The 27,940-nt window shown below is 38.1% G+C and overlaps 1 protein-coding gene across 2 annotated transcripts in view; it reads left to right on the forward strand.

The window, feature by feature from the left end:
* The window catches only part of LOC126165143 (39S ribosomal protein L19, mitochondrial), an 83,899-nt gene that overhangs the window by 39,418 nt on the left and 16,541 nt on the right, over positions 1-27,940 (forward strand). For both annotated transcript variants that reach the window (XM_049920296.1, XM_049920297.1), the window contains one exon: positions 12,920-13,107. In XM_049920296.1, the coding sequence (XP_049776253.1) occupies positions 12,920-13,107 (188 nt within the window). The remainder of the gene's footprint in view (positions 1-12,919; positions 13,108-27,940) is intronic.

The raw sequence follows: 27,940 nt of genomic DNA on the forward strand, positions 1-27,940 counted from the left end.
GTTAGATATAGTGGGAATTAGTGAAGTTGGGAATTAGTGAAGTTCGATGGCAGGAGGAACAAGACTTCTGGTCAGGTGCCTACAGGGTTATAAACACAAAATCAAATAGGGGTAATGCAGGAGTAGGTTTAATAATGAATAGGAAAATAGGAATGCGGGTAAGCTACTACAAACAGCATAGTGAACGCATTATTGTGGCCAAGATAGATACGAAGCCCACACCTACTACAGTAGTACAAGTTTATATGCCAACTAGCTCTGCAGATGACGAAGAAATTGAAGAAATGTATGATAAAATAAAAGAAATTATTCAGATAGTGAAGGGTGACGAAAATTTAATAGTCATAGGTGACGGGAATTCGGTAGTAGGAAAAAGGAGAGAAGGAAACGTAGTAGGTGAATATGGATTGGGGCTAAGAAATGAAAGAAGAAGCCGCCTGGTAGAATTTTGCACAGAGCACAACTTAATCATAGCTAACACTTGGTTTAAGAATCGTGAAAGAAGGTTGTATACATGGAAGAACCCTGGAGATACTAAAAGGTATCGGATAGATTATATAATGGTAAGACAGAGATTTAGGAACCAGGTTTTAAATTGTAAGACATTTCCAGGGGCAGATGTCGACTCTGACCACAATCTATTGGTTATGACCTGTAAATTAAAACTGAAGAAACTGCAAAAAAGGTGGGAATTTAAGGAGATGGGACCTGGATAAACTGAAAGAACCAGAGGTTGTACAGAGTTTCAGGGAGAGCATAAGGGAACAATTGACAGGAATGGGGGAAAGAAATACAGTAGAAGAAGAATGGGTAGCTTTGAGGGATGAAGTAGTGAAGGCAGCAGAGGATCAAATAGCTAAAAAGACGAGGGCTAGAAGAAATCCTTGGGTAACAGAAGAAATATTGAATTTAATTGATGAAAGGAGAAAATATAAAAATGCAGTAAATGAAGCAGGCAAAAAGGAATACAAACGTCTCAAAAATGAGATCGACGGGAAGTGCAAAATGGCTAAGCAGGGATGGCTAGAGGACAAATGTAAGGATGTAGAGGCTTATCTCACTAGGGGTATGATAGATACTGCCTACAGGAAAATTAAAGAGACCTTTGGAGATAAGAGAACCACTTGTATGAACATCAAGAGCTCAGATGGAAACCCAGTTCTAAGCAAAGAAGGGAAAGCAGAAAGGTGGAAGGAGTATATAGAGGGTCTATACAAGGGTGATGTACTTGAGGACAATATTATGGAAATGGAAGATTATGTAGATGAAGATGAAATGGGAGATATGATACTGTGTGAAGAGTTTGACAGAGCACTGAAAGACCTGAGTCGAAACAAGGCCCCGGGAGTAGACAACATTCCATTAGACCTACTGACAGCCTTGGGAGAGCCAGTCCTGACTAAACTGTACCATCTGGTGAGCAAGTTGTATTAGACAGGCGAAATTCCCTCAGACTTCAAGAAGAATATAATAATTCCAATCCCAAAGAAAGCAGGTGTTGACAGATGTGAAAATTACTGAACTATCAGTTTAATAAGTCACAGCTGCAAATTACTAACGCAAATTTTTTACAGACGAATGGAAAACCTTGGGGAAAATCAGTTTGGATTCCGTAGAAATGTTGGAAGACATGAGGCAATACAGACCCTACGAATTTTCTTAGAAAATAGTTTAAGGAAAGGCAAACCTATGTTTGTAGCATTTGTAGACTTAGAAAAAGCTTTTGACAATATTGACTGGAATACTCTCTTTCAAATTCTAAAGGTGGCAGGGGTAAAATACAGGGAGCGAAAGGCTATTTATAATTTGTACAGAAACCAGATGGCAGTTATTAGAGTTGAGGGGTATGAAAGGGAAGCAGTGGTTGGGAAGGGAGTGAGACAGGGTTGTAGCCTGTCCCCGATGTTATTGAATCTGTATATTGAGCAAGCAGTAAAGGAAACAAAAGAAAAAGTCGGAGTAAGTATTAAAATCCATGGAGAAGAAATAAAAACCTTGAGGTTCGCCGATGACATTGTAATTCTGTCAGAGACAGCAAAGGACTTGGAAGAGCAGTTGAATGGAATCGATAGCGTCTTGAAAGGAGGATATAAGATGAACATCAACAAAAGCAAAACGAGGATAATGGAATGTAGTCGAATTAAGTCGGGTGATGCTGAGGGAATTAGATTAGGAAATGAGACACTTAAAGTAGTAAAGGAGTTTTGCTATTTGGGGAGCAAAATAACTGATGATGGTCAAAGTAGAAAGGATATAAAATGTAGACTGGCAATGGCAAGGAAAGCGTTTCTGAAGAAGAGAAATTTGTTAACATCGAGTATAGATTTAAGTGTCAGGAAGTCATTTCTGAAAGTATTTGTATGGAGTGTAGCCATGTATGGAAGTGAAACATGGACGATAAATAGTTTGGACAAGAAGAGAATAGAAGCTTTCTAAATGTGGTGCTACAGAAGAATGCTGAAGATTAGATGGGTAGATCACATAACTAATGAGGAAGTATTGAATAGGATTGGGGAGAAGAGAAGTTTGTGGCACAACTTGACCAGAAGAAGGGATCAGTTGGTAGGACATGTTCTGAGGCATCAAGGGATCACCAATTTAGTATTGGAGGGCAGCGTGGAGGGTAAAAGTCGTAGAGGGAGACCAAGAGATGAATACACTAAGCAGATTCAGAAGGATGTAGGTTGCAGTAGGTACTGGGAGATTAAGAAGCTTGCACAGGATAGGGTAGCATGGAGAGCTGCATCAAACCAGTCTCAGGACTGAAGACCACAACAACAACATTGCATACCATATACTCTTTGCCTTCCTAATAACATTTTTTAGCATCTTACAGTATTGTTTGTCTTGGGCTACTTACTGTAGCTCGATAATGACTACTTCTAACATTTTGATATAATTCCCACCTTGTGCTACATGATTCCTTTATCCCACTAGTCAGCCACCCAGGCTGTCTTTTACTGCTAGTACCCTGTTTGGAACTTTCTAATGGAAAGCAACTTTCAAATAGCACGAGAAATGTGTTTATTAAGGAAATCATTATATTTGTCATCTATGTTATCAGCATCATGAACATCTTGCTACTCTTGTTCCATAACAAGTTTTAAAATACTCTCTTTTTTTGCATTGGATTAACTTTTCTACATAGTTTGTAATTCTGTGTACCCTTTGTTTGAGTACAAAACATTTTAGTGTTGTAATTTGTGTGTCATGGTCTGAAAGGCTTCACTCTTTTACTAACAGAATGCCCATGTAATAATGAAGAATGAATAAAAATATTGTCTATGGTTGTGCTACAGTTCCCCTGCACCCTGGTTGGAAAAGAACCAGTCTGGATCAGATCATACGAATTTAGGAGATCTACCAACATTCATTGTCTTGCACAATCTCATATGAAATTTATATTGAAGTCAACCACACATAACTAATTTTGGCACTTCCTATAAAGTGAGTCAAGAACCCTCTCTAGCTTCAGCAGAAATGCTCTGAAGTCAGAGTTAGGGAATCTATAAATAACAAGAATTAAAAGTTCAGTTTCAGTAAATTGAGCTGCCCCTGAACAACATTCAAATACCTGTTCAGTGCATTGCCATGATATGTCTATGGACTAAAACGGAATACTGTTTTTTATGTACATGGCCACTCCCTCACTCTGCAAAGAACTTGGAAAACAGCCAGCTAATCTATATCCTGGTAAAGGAAGCCTCTGAATTGTCTTATTATTTAGGTGGTGCTCCGATATACCAATAATGTTGGAGTCAACATCTAAAAGCTGTTCACTAACATGATCTACAATACCTCTTATATTTTGATGAAAAATGCTGATTCCTTCACTACTTGGGTATCTGACCTTCTTTGAAGGCGATTCCCTTGTTAGAGGGACTTCCTTTAAGCAGGGATACCTATCAGCTGACTTCAATCTAAAAAATGTGCAGCTCTAACACCAACTACTGCAGGAATTTTCCCATGAGTGATCTCACTGCCACCCACTACACTGTCACGTATATGCTTTGCCAGCCTCCCCTTCCCATACCTATTGAGGTGTAGGCCATGCTTAATGAAACTCTATCTATTGATAGACTCAACTGGCACCACTGCAGTTTGAGCCATGCCCTCCGCCATCAGCACATTCTCCAGCCCCGTGTTAACATGCCTAACAGCAGCTTTAAGATGAGGCCGATCATGATGCTGAAGCATCTGCACGAAGTGCACATTAGTGCCACCAGTTTGAGTAGCTGTCTTTACCAGGTCACCACCTACATCATATTCCCCGTTTCTACCATGACTGTTCCCAACTTCATCCAAAATCACTATCTGATCCTCCTTTGTAAAATTCCACATAATTCCCCTATGTTAATAGTCACCTGAACCAACCCTGCTCTTGGCTTCATAATGCTGGCGACTGGTACTCACTCCCCAACACTTCCTGCAACTGCTGGCCAACATCTCTGCCATGTGAACTGCCTGGCGGCAGAACCTTGTTCTTTCTATTAGAATTTGCAACTGACTTTGGTTCCCTAACTGCTGAGGACTGCTGTATATTTCCTACACCTACGAGAGGCTCCTCTCCACTAAACTTGGACAGTTGATCAAATCTATTGGTTATACGCAAAGTACAACTGTCTGAAGATCTCCTCCTCATAGCTGCCTTCTTATCAACTGCCAGTTCCCATTCCACAGTGCCTTTCACTCTCCTCAACCTATCTAGTTCCTCCTTTGCATTTTGTAACTGCACCTGAAGGGCAGAGATCTTATGCTCCTGCTCCTCTATCAACTTATTTCTGCTTCAGATTCTGTATTTTCAGGAGAGGATCTCATTGGAATGTCCAGTAGCCCCCCTCTGCATTCCCCCCAATGAAAATACTTTGAAAAAATCTCACACCATAACCCACTACTCACAAACCTATGACAAAGTCCACACTTCTCAGTCGTGGTAAAATTTTAACAGTTACTGAAAAAACAAAATGTCTCTGTTATGTAAGTTCAATTGCAACAGTAGAACTATTTAAAAAACTAGCAATAGTGATCTACTACTAAACCATAACTAATATCAATACCACAAAAACTTCACACAATTTCTTACCTAAAAGCAAAAATTCAAGCAACTACTGACTAGAACAATGAACGAAATTGAACATAGTGAACAAAAGTTTAACTGAAATGTTTCACTACAAACAATAAGAAAAGTCAGCTGAAAACTGCATACTAAATTTAATAAATGACTTCAGCGCATAGACAACTCTATAAAACACAATGGTCAAAAGTTTGTTAAACCGTTATTTCACCAGAAACAGCACAAGACGCCACTGAAAACTACTAAGTTTAATAACCGAATAACAGTGCACAAACAGCTTTGTCCAAACTTAAGAACCACTGCAGTTGCAACTGCACACTGTGAAATGTAAACATACCGCTAATATTTGGATGAACGACTGAAAACTACTAAATTTAATATTCGAATTCAGTGCACAAACAACTCTGTCAGTACTTAGCTTTAGAACAGCTACAGCTGCAACTGTACACTGTGAAATGTAAACACAGTGCTGAGAGACTTTGATGAATGATGTAAGCACACTTACGAATAACAGACCACTCATATCAGTAACGCAAAAAGAATGATTGAAATGAATGGAAATCCATTAAGAAGTTACTTTTAAACAAATATTAATACCAATAATCTTTAGAATAAGTATCTGAAATATAAAAAATTATAAATAATTGCCGAGTGATTTGAATAGCAGTCCAGCACATTTATTGGGATAAATTTACATGTCCATGAATTACTAAAGATAAGGTGCATCTTTGGCATTACAAGTATTGAACTACATATTCACCACTGACTGTAAGATAGCAGTACTAGCAGTTGATCGCTATGATAATTAATTTGTAATAGTACATCTTTCACAGCCTTATTAGAGAAAAGTTTCATTTTTATGGAGGTGAGGGAGAAACTAATATTGTATAAGGCAATCATTGCTGGATATTGTATCTAAAAACCAAATTATAACTTCAATAAATTGTAATAGAACATTTATAGTTCCATTTGGATTCTGAAATTGTAGAAGCAGACTGTTTAAGAAAACTTCGAGGTGTGGATGTTAAGAGATGATAACTGTAAGGTGTATTGCCAGGGCAAAAGGAGAGAAAGTTGACATATGCTCCCTGAAAGTAGAAGTTGTTGCAGGCCAGTGACAGTTTTGGATATAGACAATAATTTGTATATCAGTGTAACTGAGAGAAAGATACATTTCATGTACTCGATCGTACAGAACAGTAAATGCAAGTAAAATGTAATATACCTTTTCAAGTAATGAATGGTTCCAAAACCTCTCCCCCTCATTTTTGATAAGTGACTGACAAGTTGAAGCCTTCAGCTTACAGATACTAAGATAGTTTTGAGAAGAATTTCTTTAAAATGTTATGTAGTAATTGCAGTTTTATGATGACGTATAGCATACACACAACTTTTTAATGAGAATAACTATTGTATGATAATCATACAATCGTTACATATTGTGCACTTACACAAGGAAGTGTCTGTTACTGATGGAACACACATTTGACAAGGAACATCTCCTGATATTTGAAGGGAGAAAATGCACACTTGCAAGATATCACCACCAGCAGTTGACCCTGAGCGAAAATTTGAGCCATAATTTTGATAGTATACACATATGACCTACAGAGTGGATGTACACTTTTAAATTTCATGCACATCTGTTGTTTATCACTCACTCCACCCCCTGAAGTCGCTCAGTGCCTGAGTGTGAAGTATTGTACAGTGGAATAAAAAGAGGTTTGAGAAATACTGCTGAGGCATTGGCAACATTCCATGTTTACTATGTCTATGTGCGCAGTTTCCAACCCATAGCGTATGCCAGAGATATTTTTGTTTTATATATGTTTACGTTGCAGTTCACAAACACAGTGTAAATGAGTGAAATGAATGTGTGTCATTAAAGAAGTAACAGACTAGCACTATTTCAGTATTAAAACCACTGTTATGACTTATTTTATATCGTTTTTAAAGCTGGCAGTGGTAAAGTGAAGTACATAAGCAGGAGGTGTGCTATTCTTCAATACGATTGGTATGATTAAATTGTAAATCAAAATATTAATTCTTAATATTTTGACTGCCAATCGCATCAACTCGTGGAACGTGAAAATTGTGGTGTACTGCCAATCTCTACATGTAATGGGTACATTGTCTCCTGATTGTAAATAGAAACTACGTATATTAACAGCCTTGATCGGACTTGATTGTGTAGCGAGGAACATTCAATTTCGACAAGCTGCTGCAAGGTGGCAGCTGTTTGTTCATTATGTAAAGAAATGAAAGACATGGCTTCATATTGTCCTACAGACAGTTAAATTTTTCACAAATTGGAGAAAGATTTTGTCGACAACAGCAAGGAGGATGATATCGACTGTAGATCAGGATCCCAACTTTGTGCAAGAAGAATTGTATCAAACTTCAAGTGAGTATTTCTCATTATGATTTTGCAAACCGTTCGTTGAAATGTTGGGTTCCTTTCTGATATTTCTTCAGTTTCTGGACCATAAAGCACTGTCTCAACTTTTTATAAGCCAACAGGAAAGTGAGTGCAGGGAAAATGTGCATAAAACCTTGTTTCAGAGTGTATCACACACAAAATCATACTCTGTAAAAAACATGTGTAACAATTTATGAGTTATATATATAATCCAGAAGACGCAATTTTGGACTTTAACAAAAAGTTATCATCACAGTTAAATGTTGACCAGTTTTCTTAATAAAAATATTGAAACTCCATTAAAAAGGGCTGGCATGCTAAGAAATGGCAATGTCTACGTGGCTGGCAGTCAAAGTGTTAAGTTGCTTAGGTTTCCTCATTTTGCTTTTGAGCCCTATATGCAGCTGCAGAATATCAGTATGAGAATATGGTTAAATAATATTGAATGTATATGTTAGTGAGTCGGCAATTGTGCACTGTATTCACATTACTCATCTATTCTTTGCATAGAATAATGTGTGTTCTTGAACAAGGTTTCATAAAATATTTGGCAGATGTGTCTACCTCCTCCCTCCTCTTCCCTCACCTTCAATATCCCATGAATAGGAGAACTCTGGTTGTCACTTTGTTGCACAGTACTTTGTGCTCAAGCATTAGGTGGCTGTAGTGTGGCAGAGCCAGTGACAAATAATATTTAAAAGCTTTAATTCAGAAGGTCATGCTTACTATCAGAAAATTATTGACAAAATTTTCATGTGGGACTGATTACTTGGTCTGGTCTCTTGCAAGTGTACTTTTTCTCTTTAAAGTATGAGGTCAAGTTGATGTTTCCTAGTGAGGAGTAAAAGGACAAGAAAACATCGTATGTATGATTTTGATAAAAGATTGTGAAGAGATCACAACAAATGGAACATTTCGAATTTCAAATATGCTGATGAGACTGTCGCCATAATAGATAAATTATCTGTCACTCAGTGTTCACAATAAACTGCCTAGTTAGAGGCAGTGAAGAGTTTGGCTTATTTATTAACGCTGTCAAGACCAAAATAATGGTATTCCCTAAAAGAGAACATCATTTTGTACCAACAGTCTGATTCAAAGTGAGAGAGAAAATCCAGAATTGAACAGACCAGGAAACAATTCATCAATAAGAAAAATATCTTCACAAGGCCAGACATCTGTTAGCAACTGTGAACTATAATCATTTGTGGCTAGATATTCTGTTTTCCTTTATGGATGCGAGAGTTAAACCTTGAACCAAAGTAAAAAATAAATGAATTAAGGCATTTTAAATGTATATGGCATATACCCTGGATATTGAAGATACCAAATGTCGAGGTCCTTCATTGAATTTATAAATTTGTAAAATTTAAAATAAAAAGGAACCAGTATCTGAGATCTATCATGAGTACCAAGAGATTTCAATTACTACAACTTATTATTCAAGCAAAGATACACTCCGAAAGGTCTAGTGGAAGAATGGCTGCAGTACATTCAAAGATGGCACAATTCAATCAGAACCAGCTTTCCATGCTGCACAGTCAATATCAGAGCTAGCTGGGTGGATCACCAGCCTTCACTGCTGAACATTTCACAATGATTTGCCCCTTACTTTGACCTCATATTCTTGTTACATTGCATGACGAACACTGATGAGTTGTACCATGCCAAAATCATGGAAATGTGTACTTTTAATTTGTGTATGATTTTTGTATTTTAGTTGAAAAGAGGGTGGCACCTTTGGTAATATTTAAGATAGAGGTTTTTCAGGCATTTTTTGGCGAGTGTCAGCTTTGAAGAGTCACAGAAGCAAGACCATAATTACATTAACAATTTCCTTTGCGTAGTTTAAAGATACAACCATTATCTATTTACAGCAGGATTTCCATTGCTTTCAGATTAGGTGTTTTGTCATAATAATGGTGGATGTAGATTGCCGCAATTTGATATGAACAAGGTGAAAATTGTAAATTTTGGCTTTGTTGCCTTTCACAGCTGCCATGTTTTTATGCAAATAAATGTCCATTAAGTGCTAATATCACATATTTAGTTTATTTGCTATTGTGTCATTGTGCTCATGTATGCTATGCTGCCAGACCTCTGAACAATATTTCCATTCATTGCTCTTTGTTGTAGTGGTTACCTCAGGAATTTCCATCACATAGGAAGCAATTGAGATGCCATTCATTGTTGGGTATTCATGTGAGACAGTGCTCGTAACATAATTAGTTGCTTTGCACTTGTGTGAAACCATACATCATTTACAGAGTCATGAAAAGTCCATGGTGGTCAGTGTGGATGCTTGCTTTGAGGCCAAAAAAGAACAGTGGGCAAGCAGTTCCATATTACAGCCAGTAAATAATTTCTCTAAGCATGTCCAATGTAACCTGAATGACACCATTCCAGGATGTTGAATTGGAAGAGGAGGAGCAGAAGACAAACTTCATCTCTGGTGGCTCCCAGCTCTCGAAACCTCACACCTTGTGACTTTTATCTGTGAGGTTGCTTAAAGGTCTTGAAGTATGTGATACTGCATTGTTGACACTGTGAATTCAATAACAAGAGACCAGCTGTTTCATGTGTGGCAGGAAACGAGCCATCGTTTTGATATTTGTCATTTAGCATGTGGTGTTCACATTGTATGTATAAAAATTTGAACTTTTCTCTTTCCAGGAAAATTGTAATTGTGTTTGTATCTTTTGTAGTCTGGAAGCAATAAATGTTTGAAACCTGTTCCTTCTTTTTGAATAGCCGCATATTCATACACCAAACAAAAGTAGACATTTCCACGATTCCAGCAAGATACAACACATTGTGTTCATCATATGATGTAACCAGAGTATCAGCTCAGTCAGGGATGAACCATTATGAAATGTATAATGAAAATGGCACCAGAGGAAGAGGAGGGAGGAGAAAGAAAGAAGAAAAACATTATTATGTCATTTATTGTCGTGGATTAACCGTATTTACCTGAGTATAAGATGAGCCTGACTATAAGAAGACCCCCTTTTTTTAAGAACCTCCTCGAGAAAAATTTATTTTTCAACATGTTCTGACTAAACAAAATTGCAAACTTTGATTGAAGTAAGTGATCTGCCTATAAAGTTAGCATTACACCTATTCTACATTTATGCCATTTACTGTCCACAATTTGTTAATACAAGAAGAAATAAAATAAACAAAAGGAAATTGTTTACATTAATTTTTATGTTCACTGCCTTTTTTGTTTACTTAGCCTGTTGTCTGTGGTATCACTATTTTTATCGTCGTCATCACCAAAAAGGTCATCTGTGAACCTTGTATCTCTGTTCTCACAAATATTTGGCTGTTTCTTCTGAATATGTTGCAATTTCTCAGGTTGTAGTTACTGTGGGACATGAGAACACAGCTGTTTTTTTTTTCTTAACACGTAGTGGACTTCACTTCTATTCTGACATGAGAACATTACAATGTCTCATGTGTGCAAACATATCGACTGCCCTGCTGCTCTCTCGTTGGTTGTGCAGAACCAGCAGCTAACACATCCCCCTTGATCCTGTCATACTTCATGGTTAGCATCGACAAACGCATAGGTACACCACTGCTCCCTGCCATCTTCTGCAGAAATGTACGGTATTGTTGAGTGCTTATCCAGTTTTAAAGTCAATATGATTCAGAGTGCAAATGGTTTCAGGCAAGTTTAAGCATGGTAGATGTTCATTAAAAGCCAAAGTAGACTGTTCACATTCCCAATGTTTAGCTGCATGATGAAGTTTTTGCCTACTCAACGCTCTCCTCCCCTCACTGATCATAGTTATCAGCCAAGCTGGGTCATTGTGCCCTGTCGAACTTTTCGTAGTGCTGTGCTTGAGCAACAGTGAAACATGGACAGTAATATTTTCTACGGTGCAGGTCATATGTACAACAGCAACCAATACCTAAATAAAAGATCACAATCACTATTCGGTCCAATTCTTGAACTTTGCTTATCCTGTGATCTAGTGATATCTGTTTGTACTACTCAACAACAGCTCTTTCCAGTGTTAATTTATTTGCCAACAATTACAGGCAGTTTAATATGATTTATATTTGTTAGACATTTCGTTCTGTATTAATTTTCCTTCTCATTTCATCTGAATGTCATCATCTTGTTCTAAAACTAATTAAAATCTGGCAATGATATTCTCCAGTATTCTAAGACATGTACAGTGACTGAAATTTTCATTTGCAACACACTTGGTAAATCATTAGTTTCCTTAACCAAATAAGATACTGACTTGGATTCAGAATCAAGTAATTGTTTTTGAAAGACAAGAATTTCACCTTTGAATGTTACCTCTGCTTACAAAGTAGCATAAATGTATGTAGTGTATGGTCTCCATGCATTTATGAGAACTTTATTGCAGACCTGTTCAGATATGACCAAAGTCAGTAAGGTGATAGAATTTAATGTTATTTCCTTCTGCATTTCACAAAGTTGTCAGTTTTTAAACAGTGCATCAGACTGTTGCAGTGGCTAGTTCATAGTTTCTCATGAACCTTTTTCGCTAGTGCCACAAATCAAATGTCTCATGATTGTTCAAGCAAGGTTGATACTGTATTGAGTGCTTCAGTATATTGGAAAATATTGAGTCAATTTGAACGCGAGTATTGTTCGATTTTCCCTACCCTTCACGATTGTTCAAAATAATGTTCTACGAAACCCCAAAAGTCTAAGCTTCATCTGTAAATATAAGATGACCCCTATATTAATCCATTAAACAGTGTAAAAACGTTGGCCTAAGCATCAATAGTTTAATCTGCAAATATAGGATGACCCCATTTTTATTGAATGACAAATTTGGGAACAAACTCATCTTACAATTGGATAAATATGGTAAATGTTTTGCAAGTAATGTTTGCTACAAGTTAAACATTAATGCTGAATTCTGTTGTTCTAATTTGTGTATTTTTCATTAAATTTTAATTTAAGGTAACAGAAGTTCAGAGTTATTTTGCTTGCTTTCTGCTGTGTTGAAAAGAAACAGGTCACTTAAAGGTTGGTTACACATTGAGTTGCAGACATGCACAACAGAGAGACTGTTATGTATTGAGTTTTTGGCCAAAGCCTTCTGCACTCTGGCCAAAGTGGCTGGAGATGGTCGTCATGTGTGCATCATGAAGAGAGAGAGAGAGAGAGAGAGAGAGAGAGAGAGAGAGTGTGTGTGTGTGTGTGTGTGTGTGTGTGTGTTGGGGGGGGTCATCTTTATGGTAAATGTGTCATTTCCATAATTGTTGATATTCCAATCTGGAATTTCCATTGTTCCATTCTAAAATGTTGTTTAGTTACAATGAATAGGACATGCAGATTGATGACTTTGTTTTAACTAATTCTGAACATTAAACCAGTATGTTCGGAAAGAATTCTGTATTCATGAATGTCAAATAATGCTTACATTTCATTTTAGGTGTGGAGATAATGTACGACATGTACAACCCAACTATTCACAAAATTGAAGTTTTAAGACTTGAAAAACGATTGGATGAGGAGTTGTTTTATTTGAGAGATGCACTACCAGAATACAGCACATTCTCATTTAATATGGAGGCTGAAGTGCTACCAGAAGGGGCACCTGTGCCAATAAACCCACTGAAGGTAAAATGTTTGTTAATTGTATTGTTAACAAAAGGAAAGTTTAAGGTATTATTACAGCACTACATCTTTTACATTTTTGGGTGCTTGTGTTCCAGTCAGTGTCTATATAAGGAAGATTATGATTATTGTCTGCAAATTTAAGAACTAATTTCCTGAACTTAAACAATTCATATGGATCATAACCAGGGGTATCTTTTGAGACATTGCTGAATTCTGTTGCTTGTTCATTCAGTCCTGTGGTTTGAAGCCATCGAAATTGCAGTTGTGCTATAATTTCAGAAAATCAATTTTGTTTTCAAATATAGAAATGTTAGACATTTTCAAAGCACACCAACTTGCGAAAATAATACAGAGCTGTAATCCTGGCATTAGATATTGACATACTGTAGAAGACAATGCATAAGAGTAGAAAAGTTGCTCTGGATAACTCGATGAGATAATATGCTGCGAAGTGTAACAGATGAGGCTCAGATATGTACTAGTCATTATTTGTATCCTCCTCCTTCCCTAATATGCCAGCAGTCATACAATCCTGTGATCATTACTATTTTCACCTCACCTTCCTTTTTGATAGTCTACATTTTCTTCTTTAACACTTATTGTCTTTTTCTTTCTGTTTTTTCTGTCATTTCTTTTCGCACATCGTCGTGTGGTAGTCAGAGGAATGGATCTCCAAAACCACAATTTTTTACTTTTTTAACATGTGTTCTCACGGTAATCAATTGTATGTCATGTCAAAATGGCATATCTCTACCTCTTCTCCTGATAGGAATTAGATGCTGTGCGTCTCCAAGTTGCGAATTTATTTGAGAGACAGATAGACGTATTGACACCTGTGTTCTTTTGCCATGAAGAAGTATATAATAAGTTTTGGGAACAGCAAAATGTATTGGTGGCACCAGTGGCGGATACATGTGGGGGCTGAGTGGGGTGCATCCCTCCCCTGCCTTCCTCCCCTTGCGGGGCCACTCGCATTGCCACCAGCGCCGTTCCTGCCAGTCAGCCCACATGCTACTCGTTCGTTTCTTTCGTCAGTCGACTCAACTAAATCGATTTATCGAGTAGATGTACTTTCTTGTGTAGCATGCGTGTCTGCATCATCAAATTTAATACGTTTCTGTGTGGCACATAGGTAGCTAACACATACCTACAAGAAAAGTCACAGCCATTCTAGTGATCTATTCTACATTATTTTATCTGGCATTGGTTTGAGAAAAGTGACGAATATTCTGCTGTTTTCTTGTCCAGAGAACATTCAATATGTAGCGTTATAAATACGGACTATTCGTCGAATAGGAAGCTAGTTTACATTGAGAAGCAGAATATTAAGCCTGAAGAATGAATAAGTAAAAAGTCCTAGATGCAGCAAGTGCAAGTGTGAAGATTAGTCAAGAGTGAGAGTGATCAGTTGGTTGTGAAGTATTAATAATAATATTCATTAGTAATTTATCAGTAAAATTATTGTAACAAGATTTGTAATAATATTTTTACTAATAACATAACAATAGTTTCCCATACATAATTTGTAATAGGAGTAGGAAACTATTGATGCGTATATCCCTGGTAATAGTGACGTTCAAGAAGATTCCTAAGAACACGTTGTTACTATATAGGCCCCCTATTGAATGCACTAAAAAGGAATGGAATCAACAATAAAAGTTAAACACACATAAATTGCCGGATGATGTCATCATTGGAAACTTGCCCTTATATTATACGTCACAAGGTGCATATTGGCTTGTCGCTTTCACAGTATGAGACTTTTTTTTTATAATGGTAAAAGTAAAGGTGGCTCAAGATATCTTTAGTGCCCGCTCCTTGAGGTTTTTCTGTATCTGCCAGTGATTGGCACTTACATTTTTCGGACTCCTTACTTTGTGAAGTAAATTTGCAAGTGCGATTTAACCCAGCAGAAACCACTATCTGCTTGTTTTGCATAATACAGTTTTCCTGCATTTGTGTGCTGAAATAGTAGTATGTGTTATCTGGCAGCTAATAAAAGGTCTTGTGATGTCAGGTGGAAATGTCACATCAAGTTTTACTGTTGAATCATTTGTCTGCCCGTCAGCTTTTGGAACAGTTTGTGTACGAGATTTCAAACTATTGCATTTCCCCTGTGAGTATTAGCAAGTGGAGGAACACTAGACAAAACAATGACTGTTCTTTGCAAACATTGCCAATGTGGTCATATTGCTTCCTTTCTTGTGTCACATTTTGTGTAGTTTCTTGAAGGACTGACTGTGAAGAGGCTAATGTTAGCATGCACCGACTGCAAAAAGTATTAAGATCTATGACCCTTCATGGTGGTATACTGTTGTTCACTCCGCTTGAAAACAAAAGCTGTATGAAGTCACTGAAATTGACCAGAAGAACTTCTTGGATTTCGGTCCTGTGCAGAAGGAATGGTTGAGAAATGAAAATTTACAGTGAAGCAAATAAATTACAGTGGCTTAAGGTGACAAAGTGTCAATTTTGCAAGTGATATTAACCACATATCATTGAAACATTTCTATGATCAACAGTTCAGAGGTTTTCCAGTTTCCAGAAAATCCCAAAATTCTGATACAGTAGGTATTCCTGCTGGAACCAAAATACCGTGGAGCACTTAAACTTCAGAAAGATGAAATAAAACTCCTCATTGATATTTGCTGCACTTGCATTATCAGTATCACACATTCTGCAAACATTTTGAGGAAGAAAAAGCTGGAGATTGAGACAGTGGTGGCCATTAGTGAGAAAGTGAACATTTAGTGTTTGACGTGGTACAAAAATCCACCAACAAGCTTTTATTTTAACTGAAATTGATCTGTTTTTAATGTGGAAACTAATTTTTTATACTGTATTTTCTCATATCTCCAAAGTATAAAAGCTCTAGAGTGATTCGCTTAGGACCATAATAATGTATCTCCTTAGCACTATATTAAACAGTAAGTAGTGGGTAACCAGTAATGACTATTTTTAAAGCTGTATCATTATGTGACAGCTTTTAAAAATGTGTTCTTTAGTGCTGTAGAGATTTTTCAACAAAGTTTGTATTACATCAGTGAAGCATACAAATTACATGTAAAAATACCTTCTCTCATCTTTCCTGTAAAACTGCTAGTGGAGTTACGTTCCTATAATCCTCACAAAGTGAAATGTAACATCTACATCTACATGGTTACTCTGTAATTCACACGTAAGTGCCTGGCAGAGGGTTCATCGAACCATTTTCATACTACTTCTCTACCATTCCACTCTCAAATGGTGCATGGGAAAAAGGAACACTTAAATATTTCCGTTCGTAACATGTAACTGAAGGCCTTGTCTTCTATTCATCTCTCTCTCTCTCTCTCTCTCTCTCTCTCCCTCCCTCCCTCCCTCCCTCCCTCCCTCCCTCTCTCTGTCTTTCTCTCTCCCCCTCTCTCTCTCCCTCCCCCCTCCCCTCTCTCTCTGATGGTGTCATTTTTATTTCTTCTCCATGGATTTTAATTTCATCTCCAAATTTTTCTTTTGTTCCTTTACTGCTTGCTCAATATACAGATTCAATAACATCAGGGATAGGCTACAACCTTGTCTCACTCCCTTCCAAACCACTGCTTTTCTTTCATGCCCCTCGACTCTTATAACTGCCATCTGGTTTCTGTACAAATTGTAAATAGCCATTCGCTCCCTGTATTTTACCCCTGCCACCTTCAGAATTTGAAAGAGAGTATTCCAGTCAACATTGTCAAAAGCTTTCTATAAGACTACAAATGCTAGAAATGTAGGTTTACCTTTCCTTAATCAATCTTCTAAGATAAGTCGTAGGGTCAGTATTGCCTCACATGTTCCAACAGTACTCCCTGCCTGGAAATCTGAATGGGGGACTATTTTACATCCACAATGTTTTATCCAAGAGGACACCATCATCATTTAACCGTAAAATACTAGTGGTTATAGGGTTCAGAAAAGACCCTTTTTTTAGGGTAGCGAGGACAGAAAGAAACCAAATTTTGAGAGAGGTTAGGACTGAGACAAACCTTCAGTTTGAGAAAGAAACTAAATAACATAATTCTAGCTTATAACATCAGCATAAACAGCTATTGGTTAAGAATTTTCAACAGTCAGCAGATATTTTAACTCTACCCAGTTTTAACTCAGTCAGTGTGAAATGTCAGCTATCTTTATCGCATCAAAATATTCGAGGACTGAGAAATAAATTAATGAATTAATTATCTTTATAGACGAATTAGAGTCTTCAAACCCAGCTGACATAATCTGCCTCTCTGAACATCATGTGACCACTGGTATAGAACTTTTAAGTGTTACAGGGTTTAGGTTAGGATCTTACTTTTGTAGATCAAAAATGGAGAAAGGAGAGTTGCCACATTCATCAGGAACTGTCATAAATTTAAGAACACAGACATTCATAAATTTTGCCTAGAACAGCATATGGAAGCATGTACAACAGAAGTAGAATTTCACAAAAAATCCTTCATAATATTAAGTGTATATGGAGTACCTGCAGGTAACTTTAATCTGTTCGTAAACCACCTTGAAGCTGTACTGGCCCATTTAACAACTAAAAACAAAGAAATAGTGGTTGCTGGTGATTTCAATGTAGATTTCCTTAAAGACTCTCCCAATAAGAACTTATTTGTGTTAATAACACTATCATTCAACTTAATTCCCACTGTAAAGTTCCCCACTAGAGTATCCAATTGCTCACAGCCATTGATAATATCTTTATAGAAAACTCCAATGACCAAAATTATATTACAAAACCAATAGTCAATGGCCTCTCAGACCATGACATGCAGTCCCCTCTGTTAAATGTTAATACTGAACAGGATATAAAATTTGTTAAATCTGAGCTCAAGAGGGTAATCAATAAGCCAAAAATTGATTATTTTAGGACACTCCTCAGAGACATTCACTGGACAGATGTTTTCAGAGCTCATGGCATGAATGAAAAATATAATACTTTTGCTAATAAAGTGCTTACCTTATTCGAACACTGTTTTCCCCCAAAGCTTACCAAGGTTAGAGCAAAATCTACAAAGAAGCCATGGATTACTCAAGGAATAGGGGTATCTTGTAAAACAAAAAGAAAACTGTATCTGTCAATCCGAAACAGTTCCGATGTTGATGCTATAACACATTACAAGAAATATTGCAAAATATTAAAGACTGTAATACGGACATCAAAGCAAATATATTAAAAGGAAAAAATAGTCATATCAGAAAACAAAATAAAGACTATATGGGACATAGTGAAGGAGGAGACCAGCAGAACCAGACATGAAGAGGGACAAATAGCATTAAGAGTAAATGATACATTGGTGACAGACGTGTATAGTGTTGCAGAACTTTTTAACAAACATTTTATAACTGTTACTGACAAGATGGGGTTGTCAGGTTCTGTAGACGCTGCTATGAAATACCTCAGACCAGACATTTCAAGTAACTTCCATAATATGAATGTGACCCTCACTACCCCAGTAGAAATAATATTCATAAAATCTTTAAAATCAAAAACATCTAGTGGGTATGATGAAATATCAACAAAGTTAATTAAAGAATGTGATTCTGAGTTAAGTAACATATTAAGCTATCCGTGTAACCAGTCATTTATCAGTGGAATATTTCCTGAATAGTTGAAATATGCTGAAGTTAAGCAACTGTTTAAGAAGGGAGATAAAGAAATAGCATCAAATTTCCGTCCAAGTTCAGTTTTGCCAGCATTCTCAAAAATTTTAGAAAAAGTAATGTACAATCTGATTTATAACCATCTTATCTCAAATAACATACTTTCAAAGCTACAGTTCGGATTTCTAAAGGGTTCTGATATTGAGAAGACTATCCAGTGAAAATGTGCTTAATTCATTAGACAAAAAATTGCAGGCAATTGGTATATTTTGTGATCTGTCAAAGGCATTTGACTGTGTAAATCACAATATCCTTTTAAGTAAATTAGAATATTATAGTGTAACAGGAAATGCTGCAAAATGGTTCAAATCTTATATCTCCGGCAGGACATGCCTGCTTGTTTCTGTATATGTGTGGATGGATGTGTGTGTGTGTGTGTGTGTGTGTGTGTGTGTGTGTGTGTGTGTGCGTGCGCGCGCGCGCCTTTTTTCCCCCTAAGGTAAGTCTTTCCGCTCCCGGGATTGGAATGACTCCTTACCCTCTCCCTTAAAACCCACATCCTTTCATCTTTCCCTCTCCTTCCCTCTTTCCTGATGAAGCAACCGTGGGTTGCGAAAGCTTGAATTTTGTGTGTATATTTGTGTTCGTTTGTGTGTCTGTCGACCTGGCGGCACTTTCATTTGGTAAGACACATCATCTTTGTTTTTAGGTATATTTTTTCTACGTGGAATGTTTCCTTCTATTATAACTATATATGTATTTACCAAACAAAAGCACTGGCAGGTCGATAGACACACAAACATACACACAAAATTCTAGCTTTCGCAACCAACGGTTGCCTCGTCAGGAAAGAGGGAAGGAGAAGGAAAGACAAAAGGATATGGGTTTTAAGGGATTTTTCCCACGTGGAATGTTTCCCTCTATTATATATATATATATATATATATATATATATATATATATATATATATATAAAAAGAAAGATGATGAGACTTACCAAACAAAAGCGCTGGCAGGTCGATAGACACACAAACAAACACAAACATACACACAAAATTCTAGCTTTCGCAACCAACGGTTGCCTCGTCAGGAAAATATCCATTATATATATATATATATATATATATATATATATATATATATAATAGAGGGAAACATTCCACGTGGGAAAAATATATCTAAAAAGAAAGATGATGAGACTTACCAAACAAAAGCGCTGGCAGGTAGATAGACACACAAACATACACACAAAATTCTAGCTTTCGCAACCGTTGAGAGGGAAAGACAAAAGAATTTGGGTTTTAAGGGAGAGGGTAAGGAGTCATCCCAATCCCGGGAGCGGAAAGACTTACCTTACGGGGAAAAAAGGACAGGTATACACTCACACACACACACACACACACACACACACACACACACACACACACACACACACACACATATCCATCCACACATATACATTAAATGTCTGCTTGTGCCTGTATATGTGTGGATGGATATGTGTGTGTGTGCGAGTGTATACCTGTCCTTTTTTCCCCCTAAGGTACGTCTTTCCGCTCCCGGGATTGGAATGACTCCTTACCCTCTCCCTTAAAACCCAAATCCTTTCGTCTTTCCCTCTCCTTCCCTCTTTCCTGACGAGGCAACCGTTGGTTGCGAAAGCTAGAATTTTGTGTGTATGTTTGTGTTTGTTTGTGTGTCTATCGACCTGCCAGTGCTTTTGTTTGGTAAGTCTCATCATCTTCCTTTATATATATATATATATATATATATATATATATATATATATAATAGAGGGAAATATTCCACGTGGGAAAAATATATTTAAAAAGAAAGATGATGAGACTTACCAAACAAAAGCGCTGGCACGTCGATAGACACACAAACAAACACAAACATACACACAAAATTCTAGCTTTTGCAACCAATGGTTGCCTCGTCAGGAAAGAGGGAAGGAGAGGGAAAGACAAAAGGATTTAGGTTTTAAGGGAGAGGGTAAGGAGTCATTCCAATCCCGGGAGCGGAAAGACTTACCTTAAGGGGAAAAAAGGACAGGTATACACTCGCGCACACACACACACACACACACACACACACACACATATCCATCCGCATATACACAGACACAAGCAGACATATTTGCTTGTGTCTGTGTATATGCGGATGGATATGTGTGTGTGTGTGTGTGTGTGTGTGTGTGTGTGTGTGTGTGTGTGTGTGTGTGTGTGTGTGTGAGTGTATACCTGTCCTTTTTTCCCCTTAAGGTAAGTCTTTCCGCTCCCGGGATTGGAATGACTCCTTACCCTCTCCCTTAAAACCCAAATCCTTTTGTCTTTCCCTCTCCTTCCCTCTTTCCTGACGAGGCAACCATTGGTTGCGAAAGCTAGAATTTTGTGTGTATGTTTGTGTTTGTTTGTGTGTCTATCGACGTGCCAGCGCTTTTGTTTGGTAAGTCTCATCATCTTTCTTTTTAAATATATATAACTTCTGCACAATTTCAGTGCAGTAATGTGTTCATTGTAAATAAGTATTTAGTAGTTGTATTACACATTTATTACCTTATAAATAATTAAAAAACTTTTTTTGTTTTAAATTCAGTGCATTGGTATTTGTAAAATGATTCTTTCATATAGCGTTCATTAAAAAATGACGACCATGCCACTTGGGACCTGTGGAATGGTACATTAGCTTATTTGTTTGAGTTGTAAATATTTGTCATGTATTGTTGTTTTTCTGACGTGTTCTACATCCTGGAGGACCTCCTCACTATGGATCAATTGGAATGAAAGTAAATCTAATCTAATCCATACAGTAAAGCTTCATGTCCTCGGGAAAAATTACGGCTGTAGTTTACCTTGCTTGCAGCCGTTCACAGTACCATCATAGCAAGGCCGTTTTGGTTAATGTTCCAAGGCCATATCAGTGAATCATCCAGACTGTTGTCCCTGCAACTACCGAAAAGGCTGCTGCCCCTCTTCAGGAACCACACGTTTATCTCAACATATACCCCTCCATTGTGGTTGCACCTGCGACATGGCTATCTGTATCGCTGAGGCACGTAAGCCTCCCCACCTGTGCATGTCTTTACTGAATACCTCCTCTATGTGGTGAGTAGCTGACTACCCTTTCCACAATGTGGTAGACTAATAAATAATAATTAAGGGAAATGGCACTTAATTCTTGGTAATCTTAATAAAGAAGTACTCTTGAGCTGAATTACTCCACATTCAGATTTTCTAGTCAGAGCAAGACAAGAGGTACCATAATTTACTGACTATAAGACACACTTTTTTCTTCAAAAAGTTGCCTCCAAAATTCAGGTGCACCTTATACTCAAAGTTAATATAAAAATGTCCAGTGTTAGATTTAAAATTCCCGCAATCTTAAAAATGGCCATATATTCAATGCGACGGGAAACCTATCTCTATCTGGCAACATTGGATTCAACTGGCAAGAGCAGTACTCTGATGTGATGAACATTAGTTGCCGGAATTCACAAGCTTGCTAACACTATCTCCTCCTGGCCCCCAATCACAAACCCAGAACACTGTCTAGCCTATGAAGCATTATTGCAAAGGAGCTGAGCATTTCAGCCTTTCACCAACAGAAAAAAAACCATTCATGATTAGGGTGCTAGTAATGAAGAACTGGAGAAAAAAAAATGAGGAAGACTAAATGTGCAGGTAGAGGACTGAACGCAAAATGGCCAAAACAAGATGATGACATATTGAAATGGATTCAGGAACACCATCAAAATGGCATTGGAATTAATACAAAAATGATTCAAATATACGGTCATAAGTTAGCGCTAGTGGAACTTAACAGACTTTAAGGGGGAGTTGGTTGGTACCACAGGTTTATGAAGCATCATGGATGTACCATGCTGCGAATCAAAACCAAAATATCTTGGAAAGTGCCACTAGAGTATGAAGAGAAAATATTATCTTTCCTTAGGTTTATTATTCAACATCGAAAGAAAACCAATTTGGAACTAAGCAAAATAGCGAATATGGATGAAACTCTTTTGTCATGCGATATGCTGAGTAACAGAACCTGTGCCATGAAAGGTGCTAAGACGGTAACTATAAAAACAAATGGACATGAAAAAATCCACTACACTGTTGTCCTTTCATATTGCGCTGACAATACAAAACTTAATCCAGTGATCATTTCAAGTGCAAAACAATGCTAAAACCTTCCGAAATATTGCCAGGTGTTGTTTTCAGATACGTTACAAGGGTTGGATGGATGAGGCTGGTATGAAACCATGAAGTAACTGAGTGTGGCAGAGAAGGAAAGGTGCTTTATCGAAGAAGAGTTCTCTTCTTGTGCTTGATCAGTTTAGTAGTCATTTGAAAAATTCTGTGAAAGGGAAATTGAGACAGGGAAATACAAAGCTTGCTGTTATTCCAGAAGGTCTTACTTCACATTTGAAACATCTTGATGTCTCTATAAATAAACTATTTAAATTGTATGTGAGAGAGGAATGGAACAAATGGATGATGGATGAAAACCAACAGTCACCACAAAGAGGAGATACTGAGTCGCAGAAAGGCACAACAAGACGACTCTTGGAAAGTTAGCTTTCAGCCAACAAGGCCTATGTCAGAAATAGACAACACACACACACACACACACACACACACACACACACACACACACACACACACATGACCACAGTCTCTAACAGCTGGAGCCAGACTCCTTTTCATTATATTGTTACATTCCATCCTATAATCAAATAAGCATGTCAGTGGATGAAACAGTTGTGGTCTAGAGTGAGAGAAGACATTATTGTTAAACAGAAGACATTATTGTTAAATCTTTCAAGAACTGTGGCATAAGTAACACTCTTGATGGCAGTGAAGACCATCTTATATATGAAAGGACAACAATGACCAAGAAGAAGAATGAAAAGTAAGTTCTGATGATGGATTCTTTTTTTTCCTCCTCCTCCCCCGGCCCTCCTCCCAGGGATTTAAAGGTCAGTTTGGTTTTAGAAACTAAGAATTTTTTTAGTCTAGTTTTGCAATCTAATAATAAATGTGGTAAAAAGTTATTTAAAAAAATGCTGAGAATTGAGGTGTGGTATGGTCCATAAAATACAGTAATTACCAGAAGCAGGATGAATGAAAAATTGTTATGAATGAGAGTTTATAATTTGGGTGTTGTGGTATACCTGCTGATTCAGAAAAGAGATGGGTAGCCTGAAGTTCTCCCCACCCGCTCCAGGGAGCTTTGCTAACATGGTGGGGTATGGGCATACCAAACCCAGGTTTCTTGAGATGGATGCTGACTAGTATATAAACTCTGGGCATACTTGAGGGACCATTGTTAGGTGTGAAAGTGGAATATTGTATGTTCTGAGGAACAGGGCCTTGTCTTTATAGCCTGGACTGAGGAAGGTGCATACGTTTATAAAGAAAACCCGCAGCTCCAATGTGTGCTGAATGCTATTGGAGTGAATGGCTGTTGAGGTAAAGCAGTCTATATCACGCAACCTCTGGGGCAGCTGTTACCGCCAAGTTGCATAAGGCTTTGTCAGGCATACAGAACTCTGCCTGAGACAACATTTGTTTCCCTAGTGGCTCATGTGAATCTTACGAAGTGACCTCAACTCACATCTACTCATGATGGAATGGTGAACTGTCAGGTAGTACCTACACCCACCCAAAGAAGAGGGCTTGGATGGCCAGTCCATGCAAGTAAAAGAGCACTGGTCTACCATAACACTTTCATTGCAGTCAACTCAACAGAGCAGAGGGAACCTTTATATCTATATTCACTTGGGGCTATAGGGTGCTGCCATGTCCCTAACAAGTGTTAAGCAGCTATGTAATGGAATACTTCTAATTGAAACTGCTTCGTATTTGAGCTTCCAGGATGCAAGGCCATATGTGGATACCTTTTCGTGGCTGAAATGCATAACACCTTTAACTTCTGTGAAGGCATGGTTACATGGTATGATATAATGGAGATAGACCCTGAGGAATCATGTGAAGAATGGAGAAACATGGATGTCATGAAAGTGTAGAATTATATGAGGAAAGTCAGTGACACATTGGAAAAACTGCAGCATTTATTTTAACCTTCAACCAGAATTACCTAAACATATTCTTGCCAACTATAGCCATGTTAAGGTTTGATCCTTTGTTCTCAACCTAATGCAGTGCTTGAAGTGCCAGTGATTTGGTCATACCACCATGGAAAGTAACAGGTATACTACATTTGGAAAATGTGGAAGTCCAGTTCATGAATAAGGCAGCTTTTTGTGTATTTCCTCTGAAATGCATAACCTGCTTTGGGGATCAACCAGCATGGAGCAGAAAATGTGTAGTTTATAACAAGGAAAGGTAAATTCACGAGTTGAAAGGTGAAGCTAAAAGAAGTTTTTAAAGCCATACAATGTCTAGCATTTGTTACTACTTTTGCATGGACCCTTAAGAAGCCAGTCACCAAAAGTGATGCTTCCACAAAGACCCCAATCACAGATTCAAGTATGAATACATGCAATTGTCAATGTACCTGCGGGGGGGAAAAGTACTTGACATATAACCATTTGAAAGGCTTCAGAGAAGGACTTGGAACCTCAGTGACAAATCACTGCACATCATCAGAGAATCACTAAGCTTTACATATGCAGCCAACTCTTCTTATAAGTAAGGAAAAATGCAAAACAAAAATCATTCAAAATCACAGAAAGTAGCAGTTAAACCATCAAATCCATCAGCACTCTCCCTTTCCAGTTGTGATTTTACTGTCATCGATATTGCTCTCCAAACAGACAAACAAGAGAGCTAGGCACTGTCTAATGTTTCCCCTGACCTCTCAGGTAAATTACTGGTGCTGAGGGAGAAAGTCAAGGACAACCATTGCTAACCTTTGTCTCCCATTCAGATTTATGTATTGCAGTGGAACTTAAATGGATACAGTTCACATTCGGAAGGACTGCAGCTGCTGGTCCAGGAGAGACCATTCTGCATTTGCCTATAAGAAACTCATTTTAAAGTCAACACAGCTGTATTAAGGGGCTACCACCCCAGCAGGAAGGATGATAGTACTGGAGACAGTACTGGGGTGGCTGTTTTTGTCAATGACAGATACCACTCCCCTCTTGTGTCCCTCTTTTCACTGCCATACAAGAAGTTGCAGTGGAAATCCTCATGCTTGTTAGGATCATTGAGTGTTATGCCTCCTACCTCACTATCCACTGGATGCTGGTGCACTGACAGAGTTCTTACAAGTACTCCCCCACCCATTCCTCCTCATGGATGACTTCAATGTGTACATTGTGCTGCAGGGTTCAGCTACAAGCCCTGTGGGACTGAATTATTGAGTGCCTCATCCATTCAAGGAATTCTGGTCAGATGACACTTTTCTACAACTACAGGGTCATCTTCCCCAATTAACCTTTGTTTTTGCTCTCCAGCTCTTGCTGACTGCCCAGTGGGAAGTGGCCACAGATTTGTATTCCAATGACCACTTCCTGGTGTATATTCATCTGGTGATTGACAGGAGACCATGGGGATGGATGAAACAATGGGCAAATTGATTATGATAAAGTCAGCTGGGCTTTTTTCGCACAGAAATGTGCCCAGGAGATGGATCATATCACCTGTATGATCCACTGAACTGCTGGTGATACCATTCCCCAGTCTAGAAATCCCCTCAGATGACAGCCTGTTCCTTAGTGGAAAGAATGTCACTTGGCAATCAGAGCCAGGCACACAGCTTTGCAGAAATTCACTGTCCAACTGCAGAAAATCTTCATGATTTCAGGCCTGTGAGAGCACAAGTAAGAGAAGTGATAAAATAATGGAAGAGGAACTCCTGGAAGTAATTCACAACTACCATTAATCAGTCCACTTCCACTACATGAGTTTGGGAATCAATAAGGAGGATATTAGGCAGAGTGATACACCTAGAAATACAGCCTTGTTGAGAAATGGGGTCTTGATGGACAGGCCTTTGTCATGACTCAGGTTTTAGTTGAACACTTTCTTTACCATCTCTGCAATATGCAGATAAGCTCCTGAGTTCGTCACTCTGTAGAACTGTGGAGATGAGAAGGCTCCACTTCTTCTCAAGTAATGAGGAGATCTAGTCATCCATCAGTCTCCATCCATCAGTCTCTGTATGGGAATTACAATCAGTTCTGTCCGTAGCCAGAGACACTGCTCTAGGACTAGTTCAGATTTGTTATGCCATGCTCCATTATCTGTGCCCTGGAGCCAAATGCACACTTTTTTTGTATTTCAATCAGATCTGCTTTGATGGACAGTACCCTGCCACTTGGAAGGAGGCAATAGTAACTCCCTTATGGAAACTAGGCAAGGATCCTAACAATCCTAACAATTATTAGAGTGCAGCCCTTACCAACTGTCTGGTTAAGAGACTTTCAAGCACTTGGTCAACTGTCACTCATCTGGCTCCTCGAATTCTGAGGCCACCTGTGGTACTGCAGTGTGTGTTCGGGTGCTCCATTTTTCTTTGGGTAACTTAATTCAATTGGAGTCAGCCATGCAGGAGGCTTTCGTACACCACAACCATTTAATCAGTGTGCTGTTTGATCTTAAAAAGATGTACAGCTCCTCTTGGAGGTACAGCATCCTTCACCACCTTCATGAATGGGGCCCATGTAGACATCTGCTGCTACTCACACAGTCCTTCCTTGAGGGAAGGAGCTCCCACTATCGTGTTGGTGATACTTTGTCTGATCAATTTGTTCCAGGGAACTTTTGCAATTGCTGAGTAGCATCTCCTCTGCTGTCAGAAGCCCTTTTAAAAGTTCTTTGTTTGTGAGTGATTATGCAATCTTCTACTCTTTCTCCAGTCCTAAAATAATGAGTGCAGTGGTGCACGCAAACTTGGAGCAGCTGTTTAGGAATCAGCCCCATGTGGTCAATCCATTTGGGTTATCACTACCAGCTGTCTCATAGATCTGACCTCCAAATATGCAGCCAGGGATAGTACAAATTGCCACTTGCCAGAGGCCCAAGATGATTTTAACATTGGCACAATGCGAGAAAACTTTTACTTGTGTGAGGTCATCCACATGAGTATTAAAAGAAATCCGTTAAATTTCAGTTACGTGTTCAATTACACAGATATAAAGGCTGTCAGTTCAACTTAATACCTAGGAATTACAATGGCAAACAACTTAAATCGGAATGATCCCATAGAATACGTTGTTGCGAATGCAGACCAAAGACTGTGTTTTATT

This window comes from Schistocerca cancellata, chromosome 1, assembly GCF_023864275.1.
Source record: "Schistocerca cancellata isolate TAMUIC-IGC-003103 chromosome 1, iqSchCanc2.1, whole genome shotgun sequence".
Lineage (NCBI taxonomy): Eukaryota > Metazoa > Arthropoda > Insecta > Orthoptera > Acrididae > Schistocerca > Schistocerca cancellata.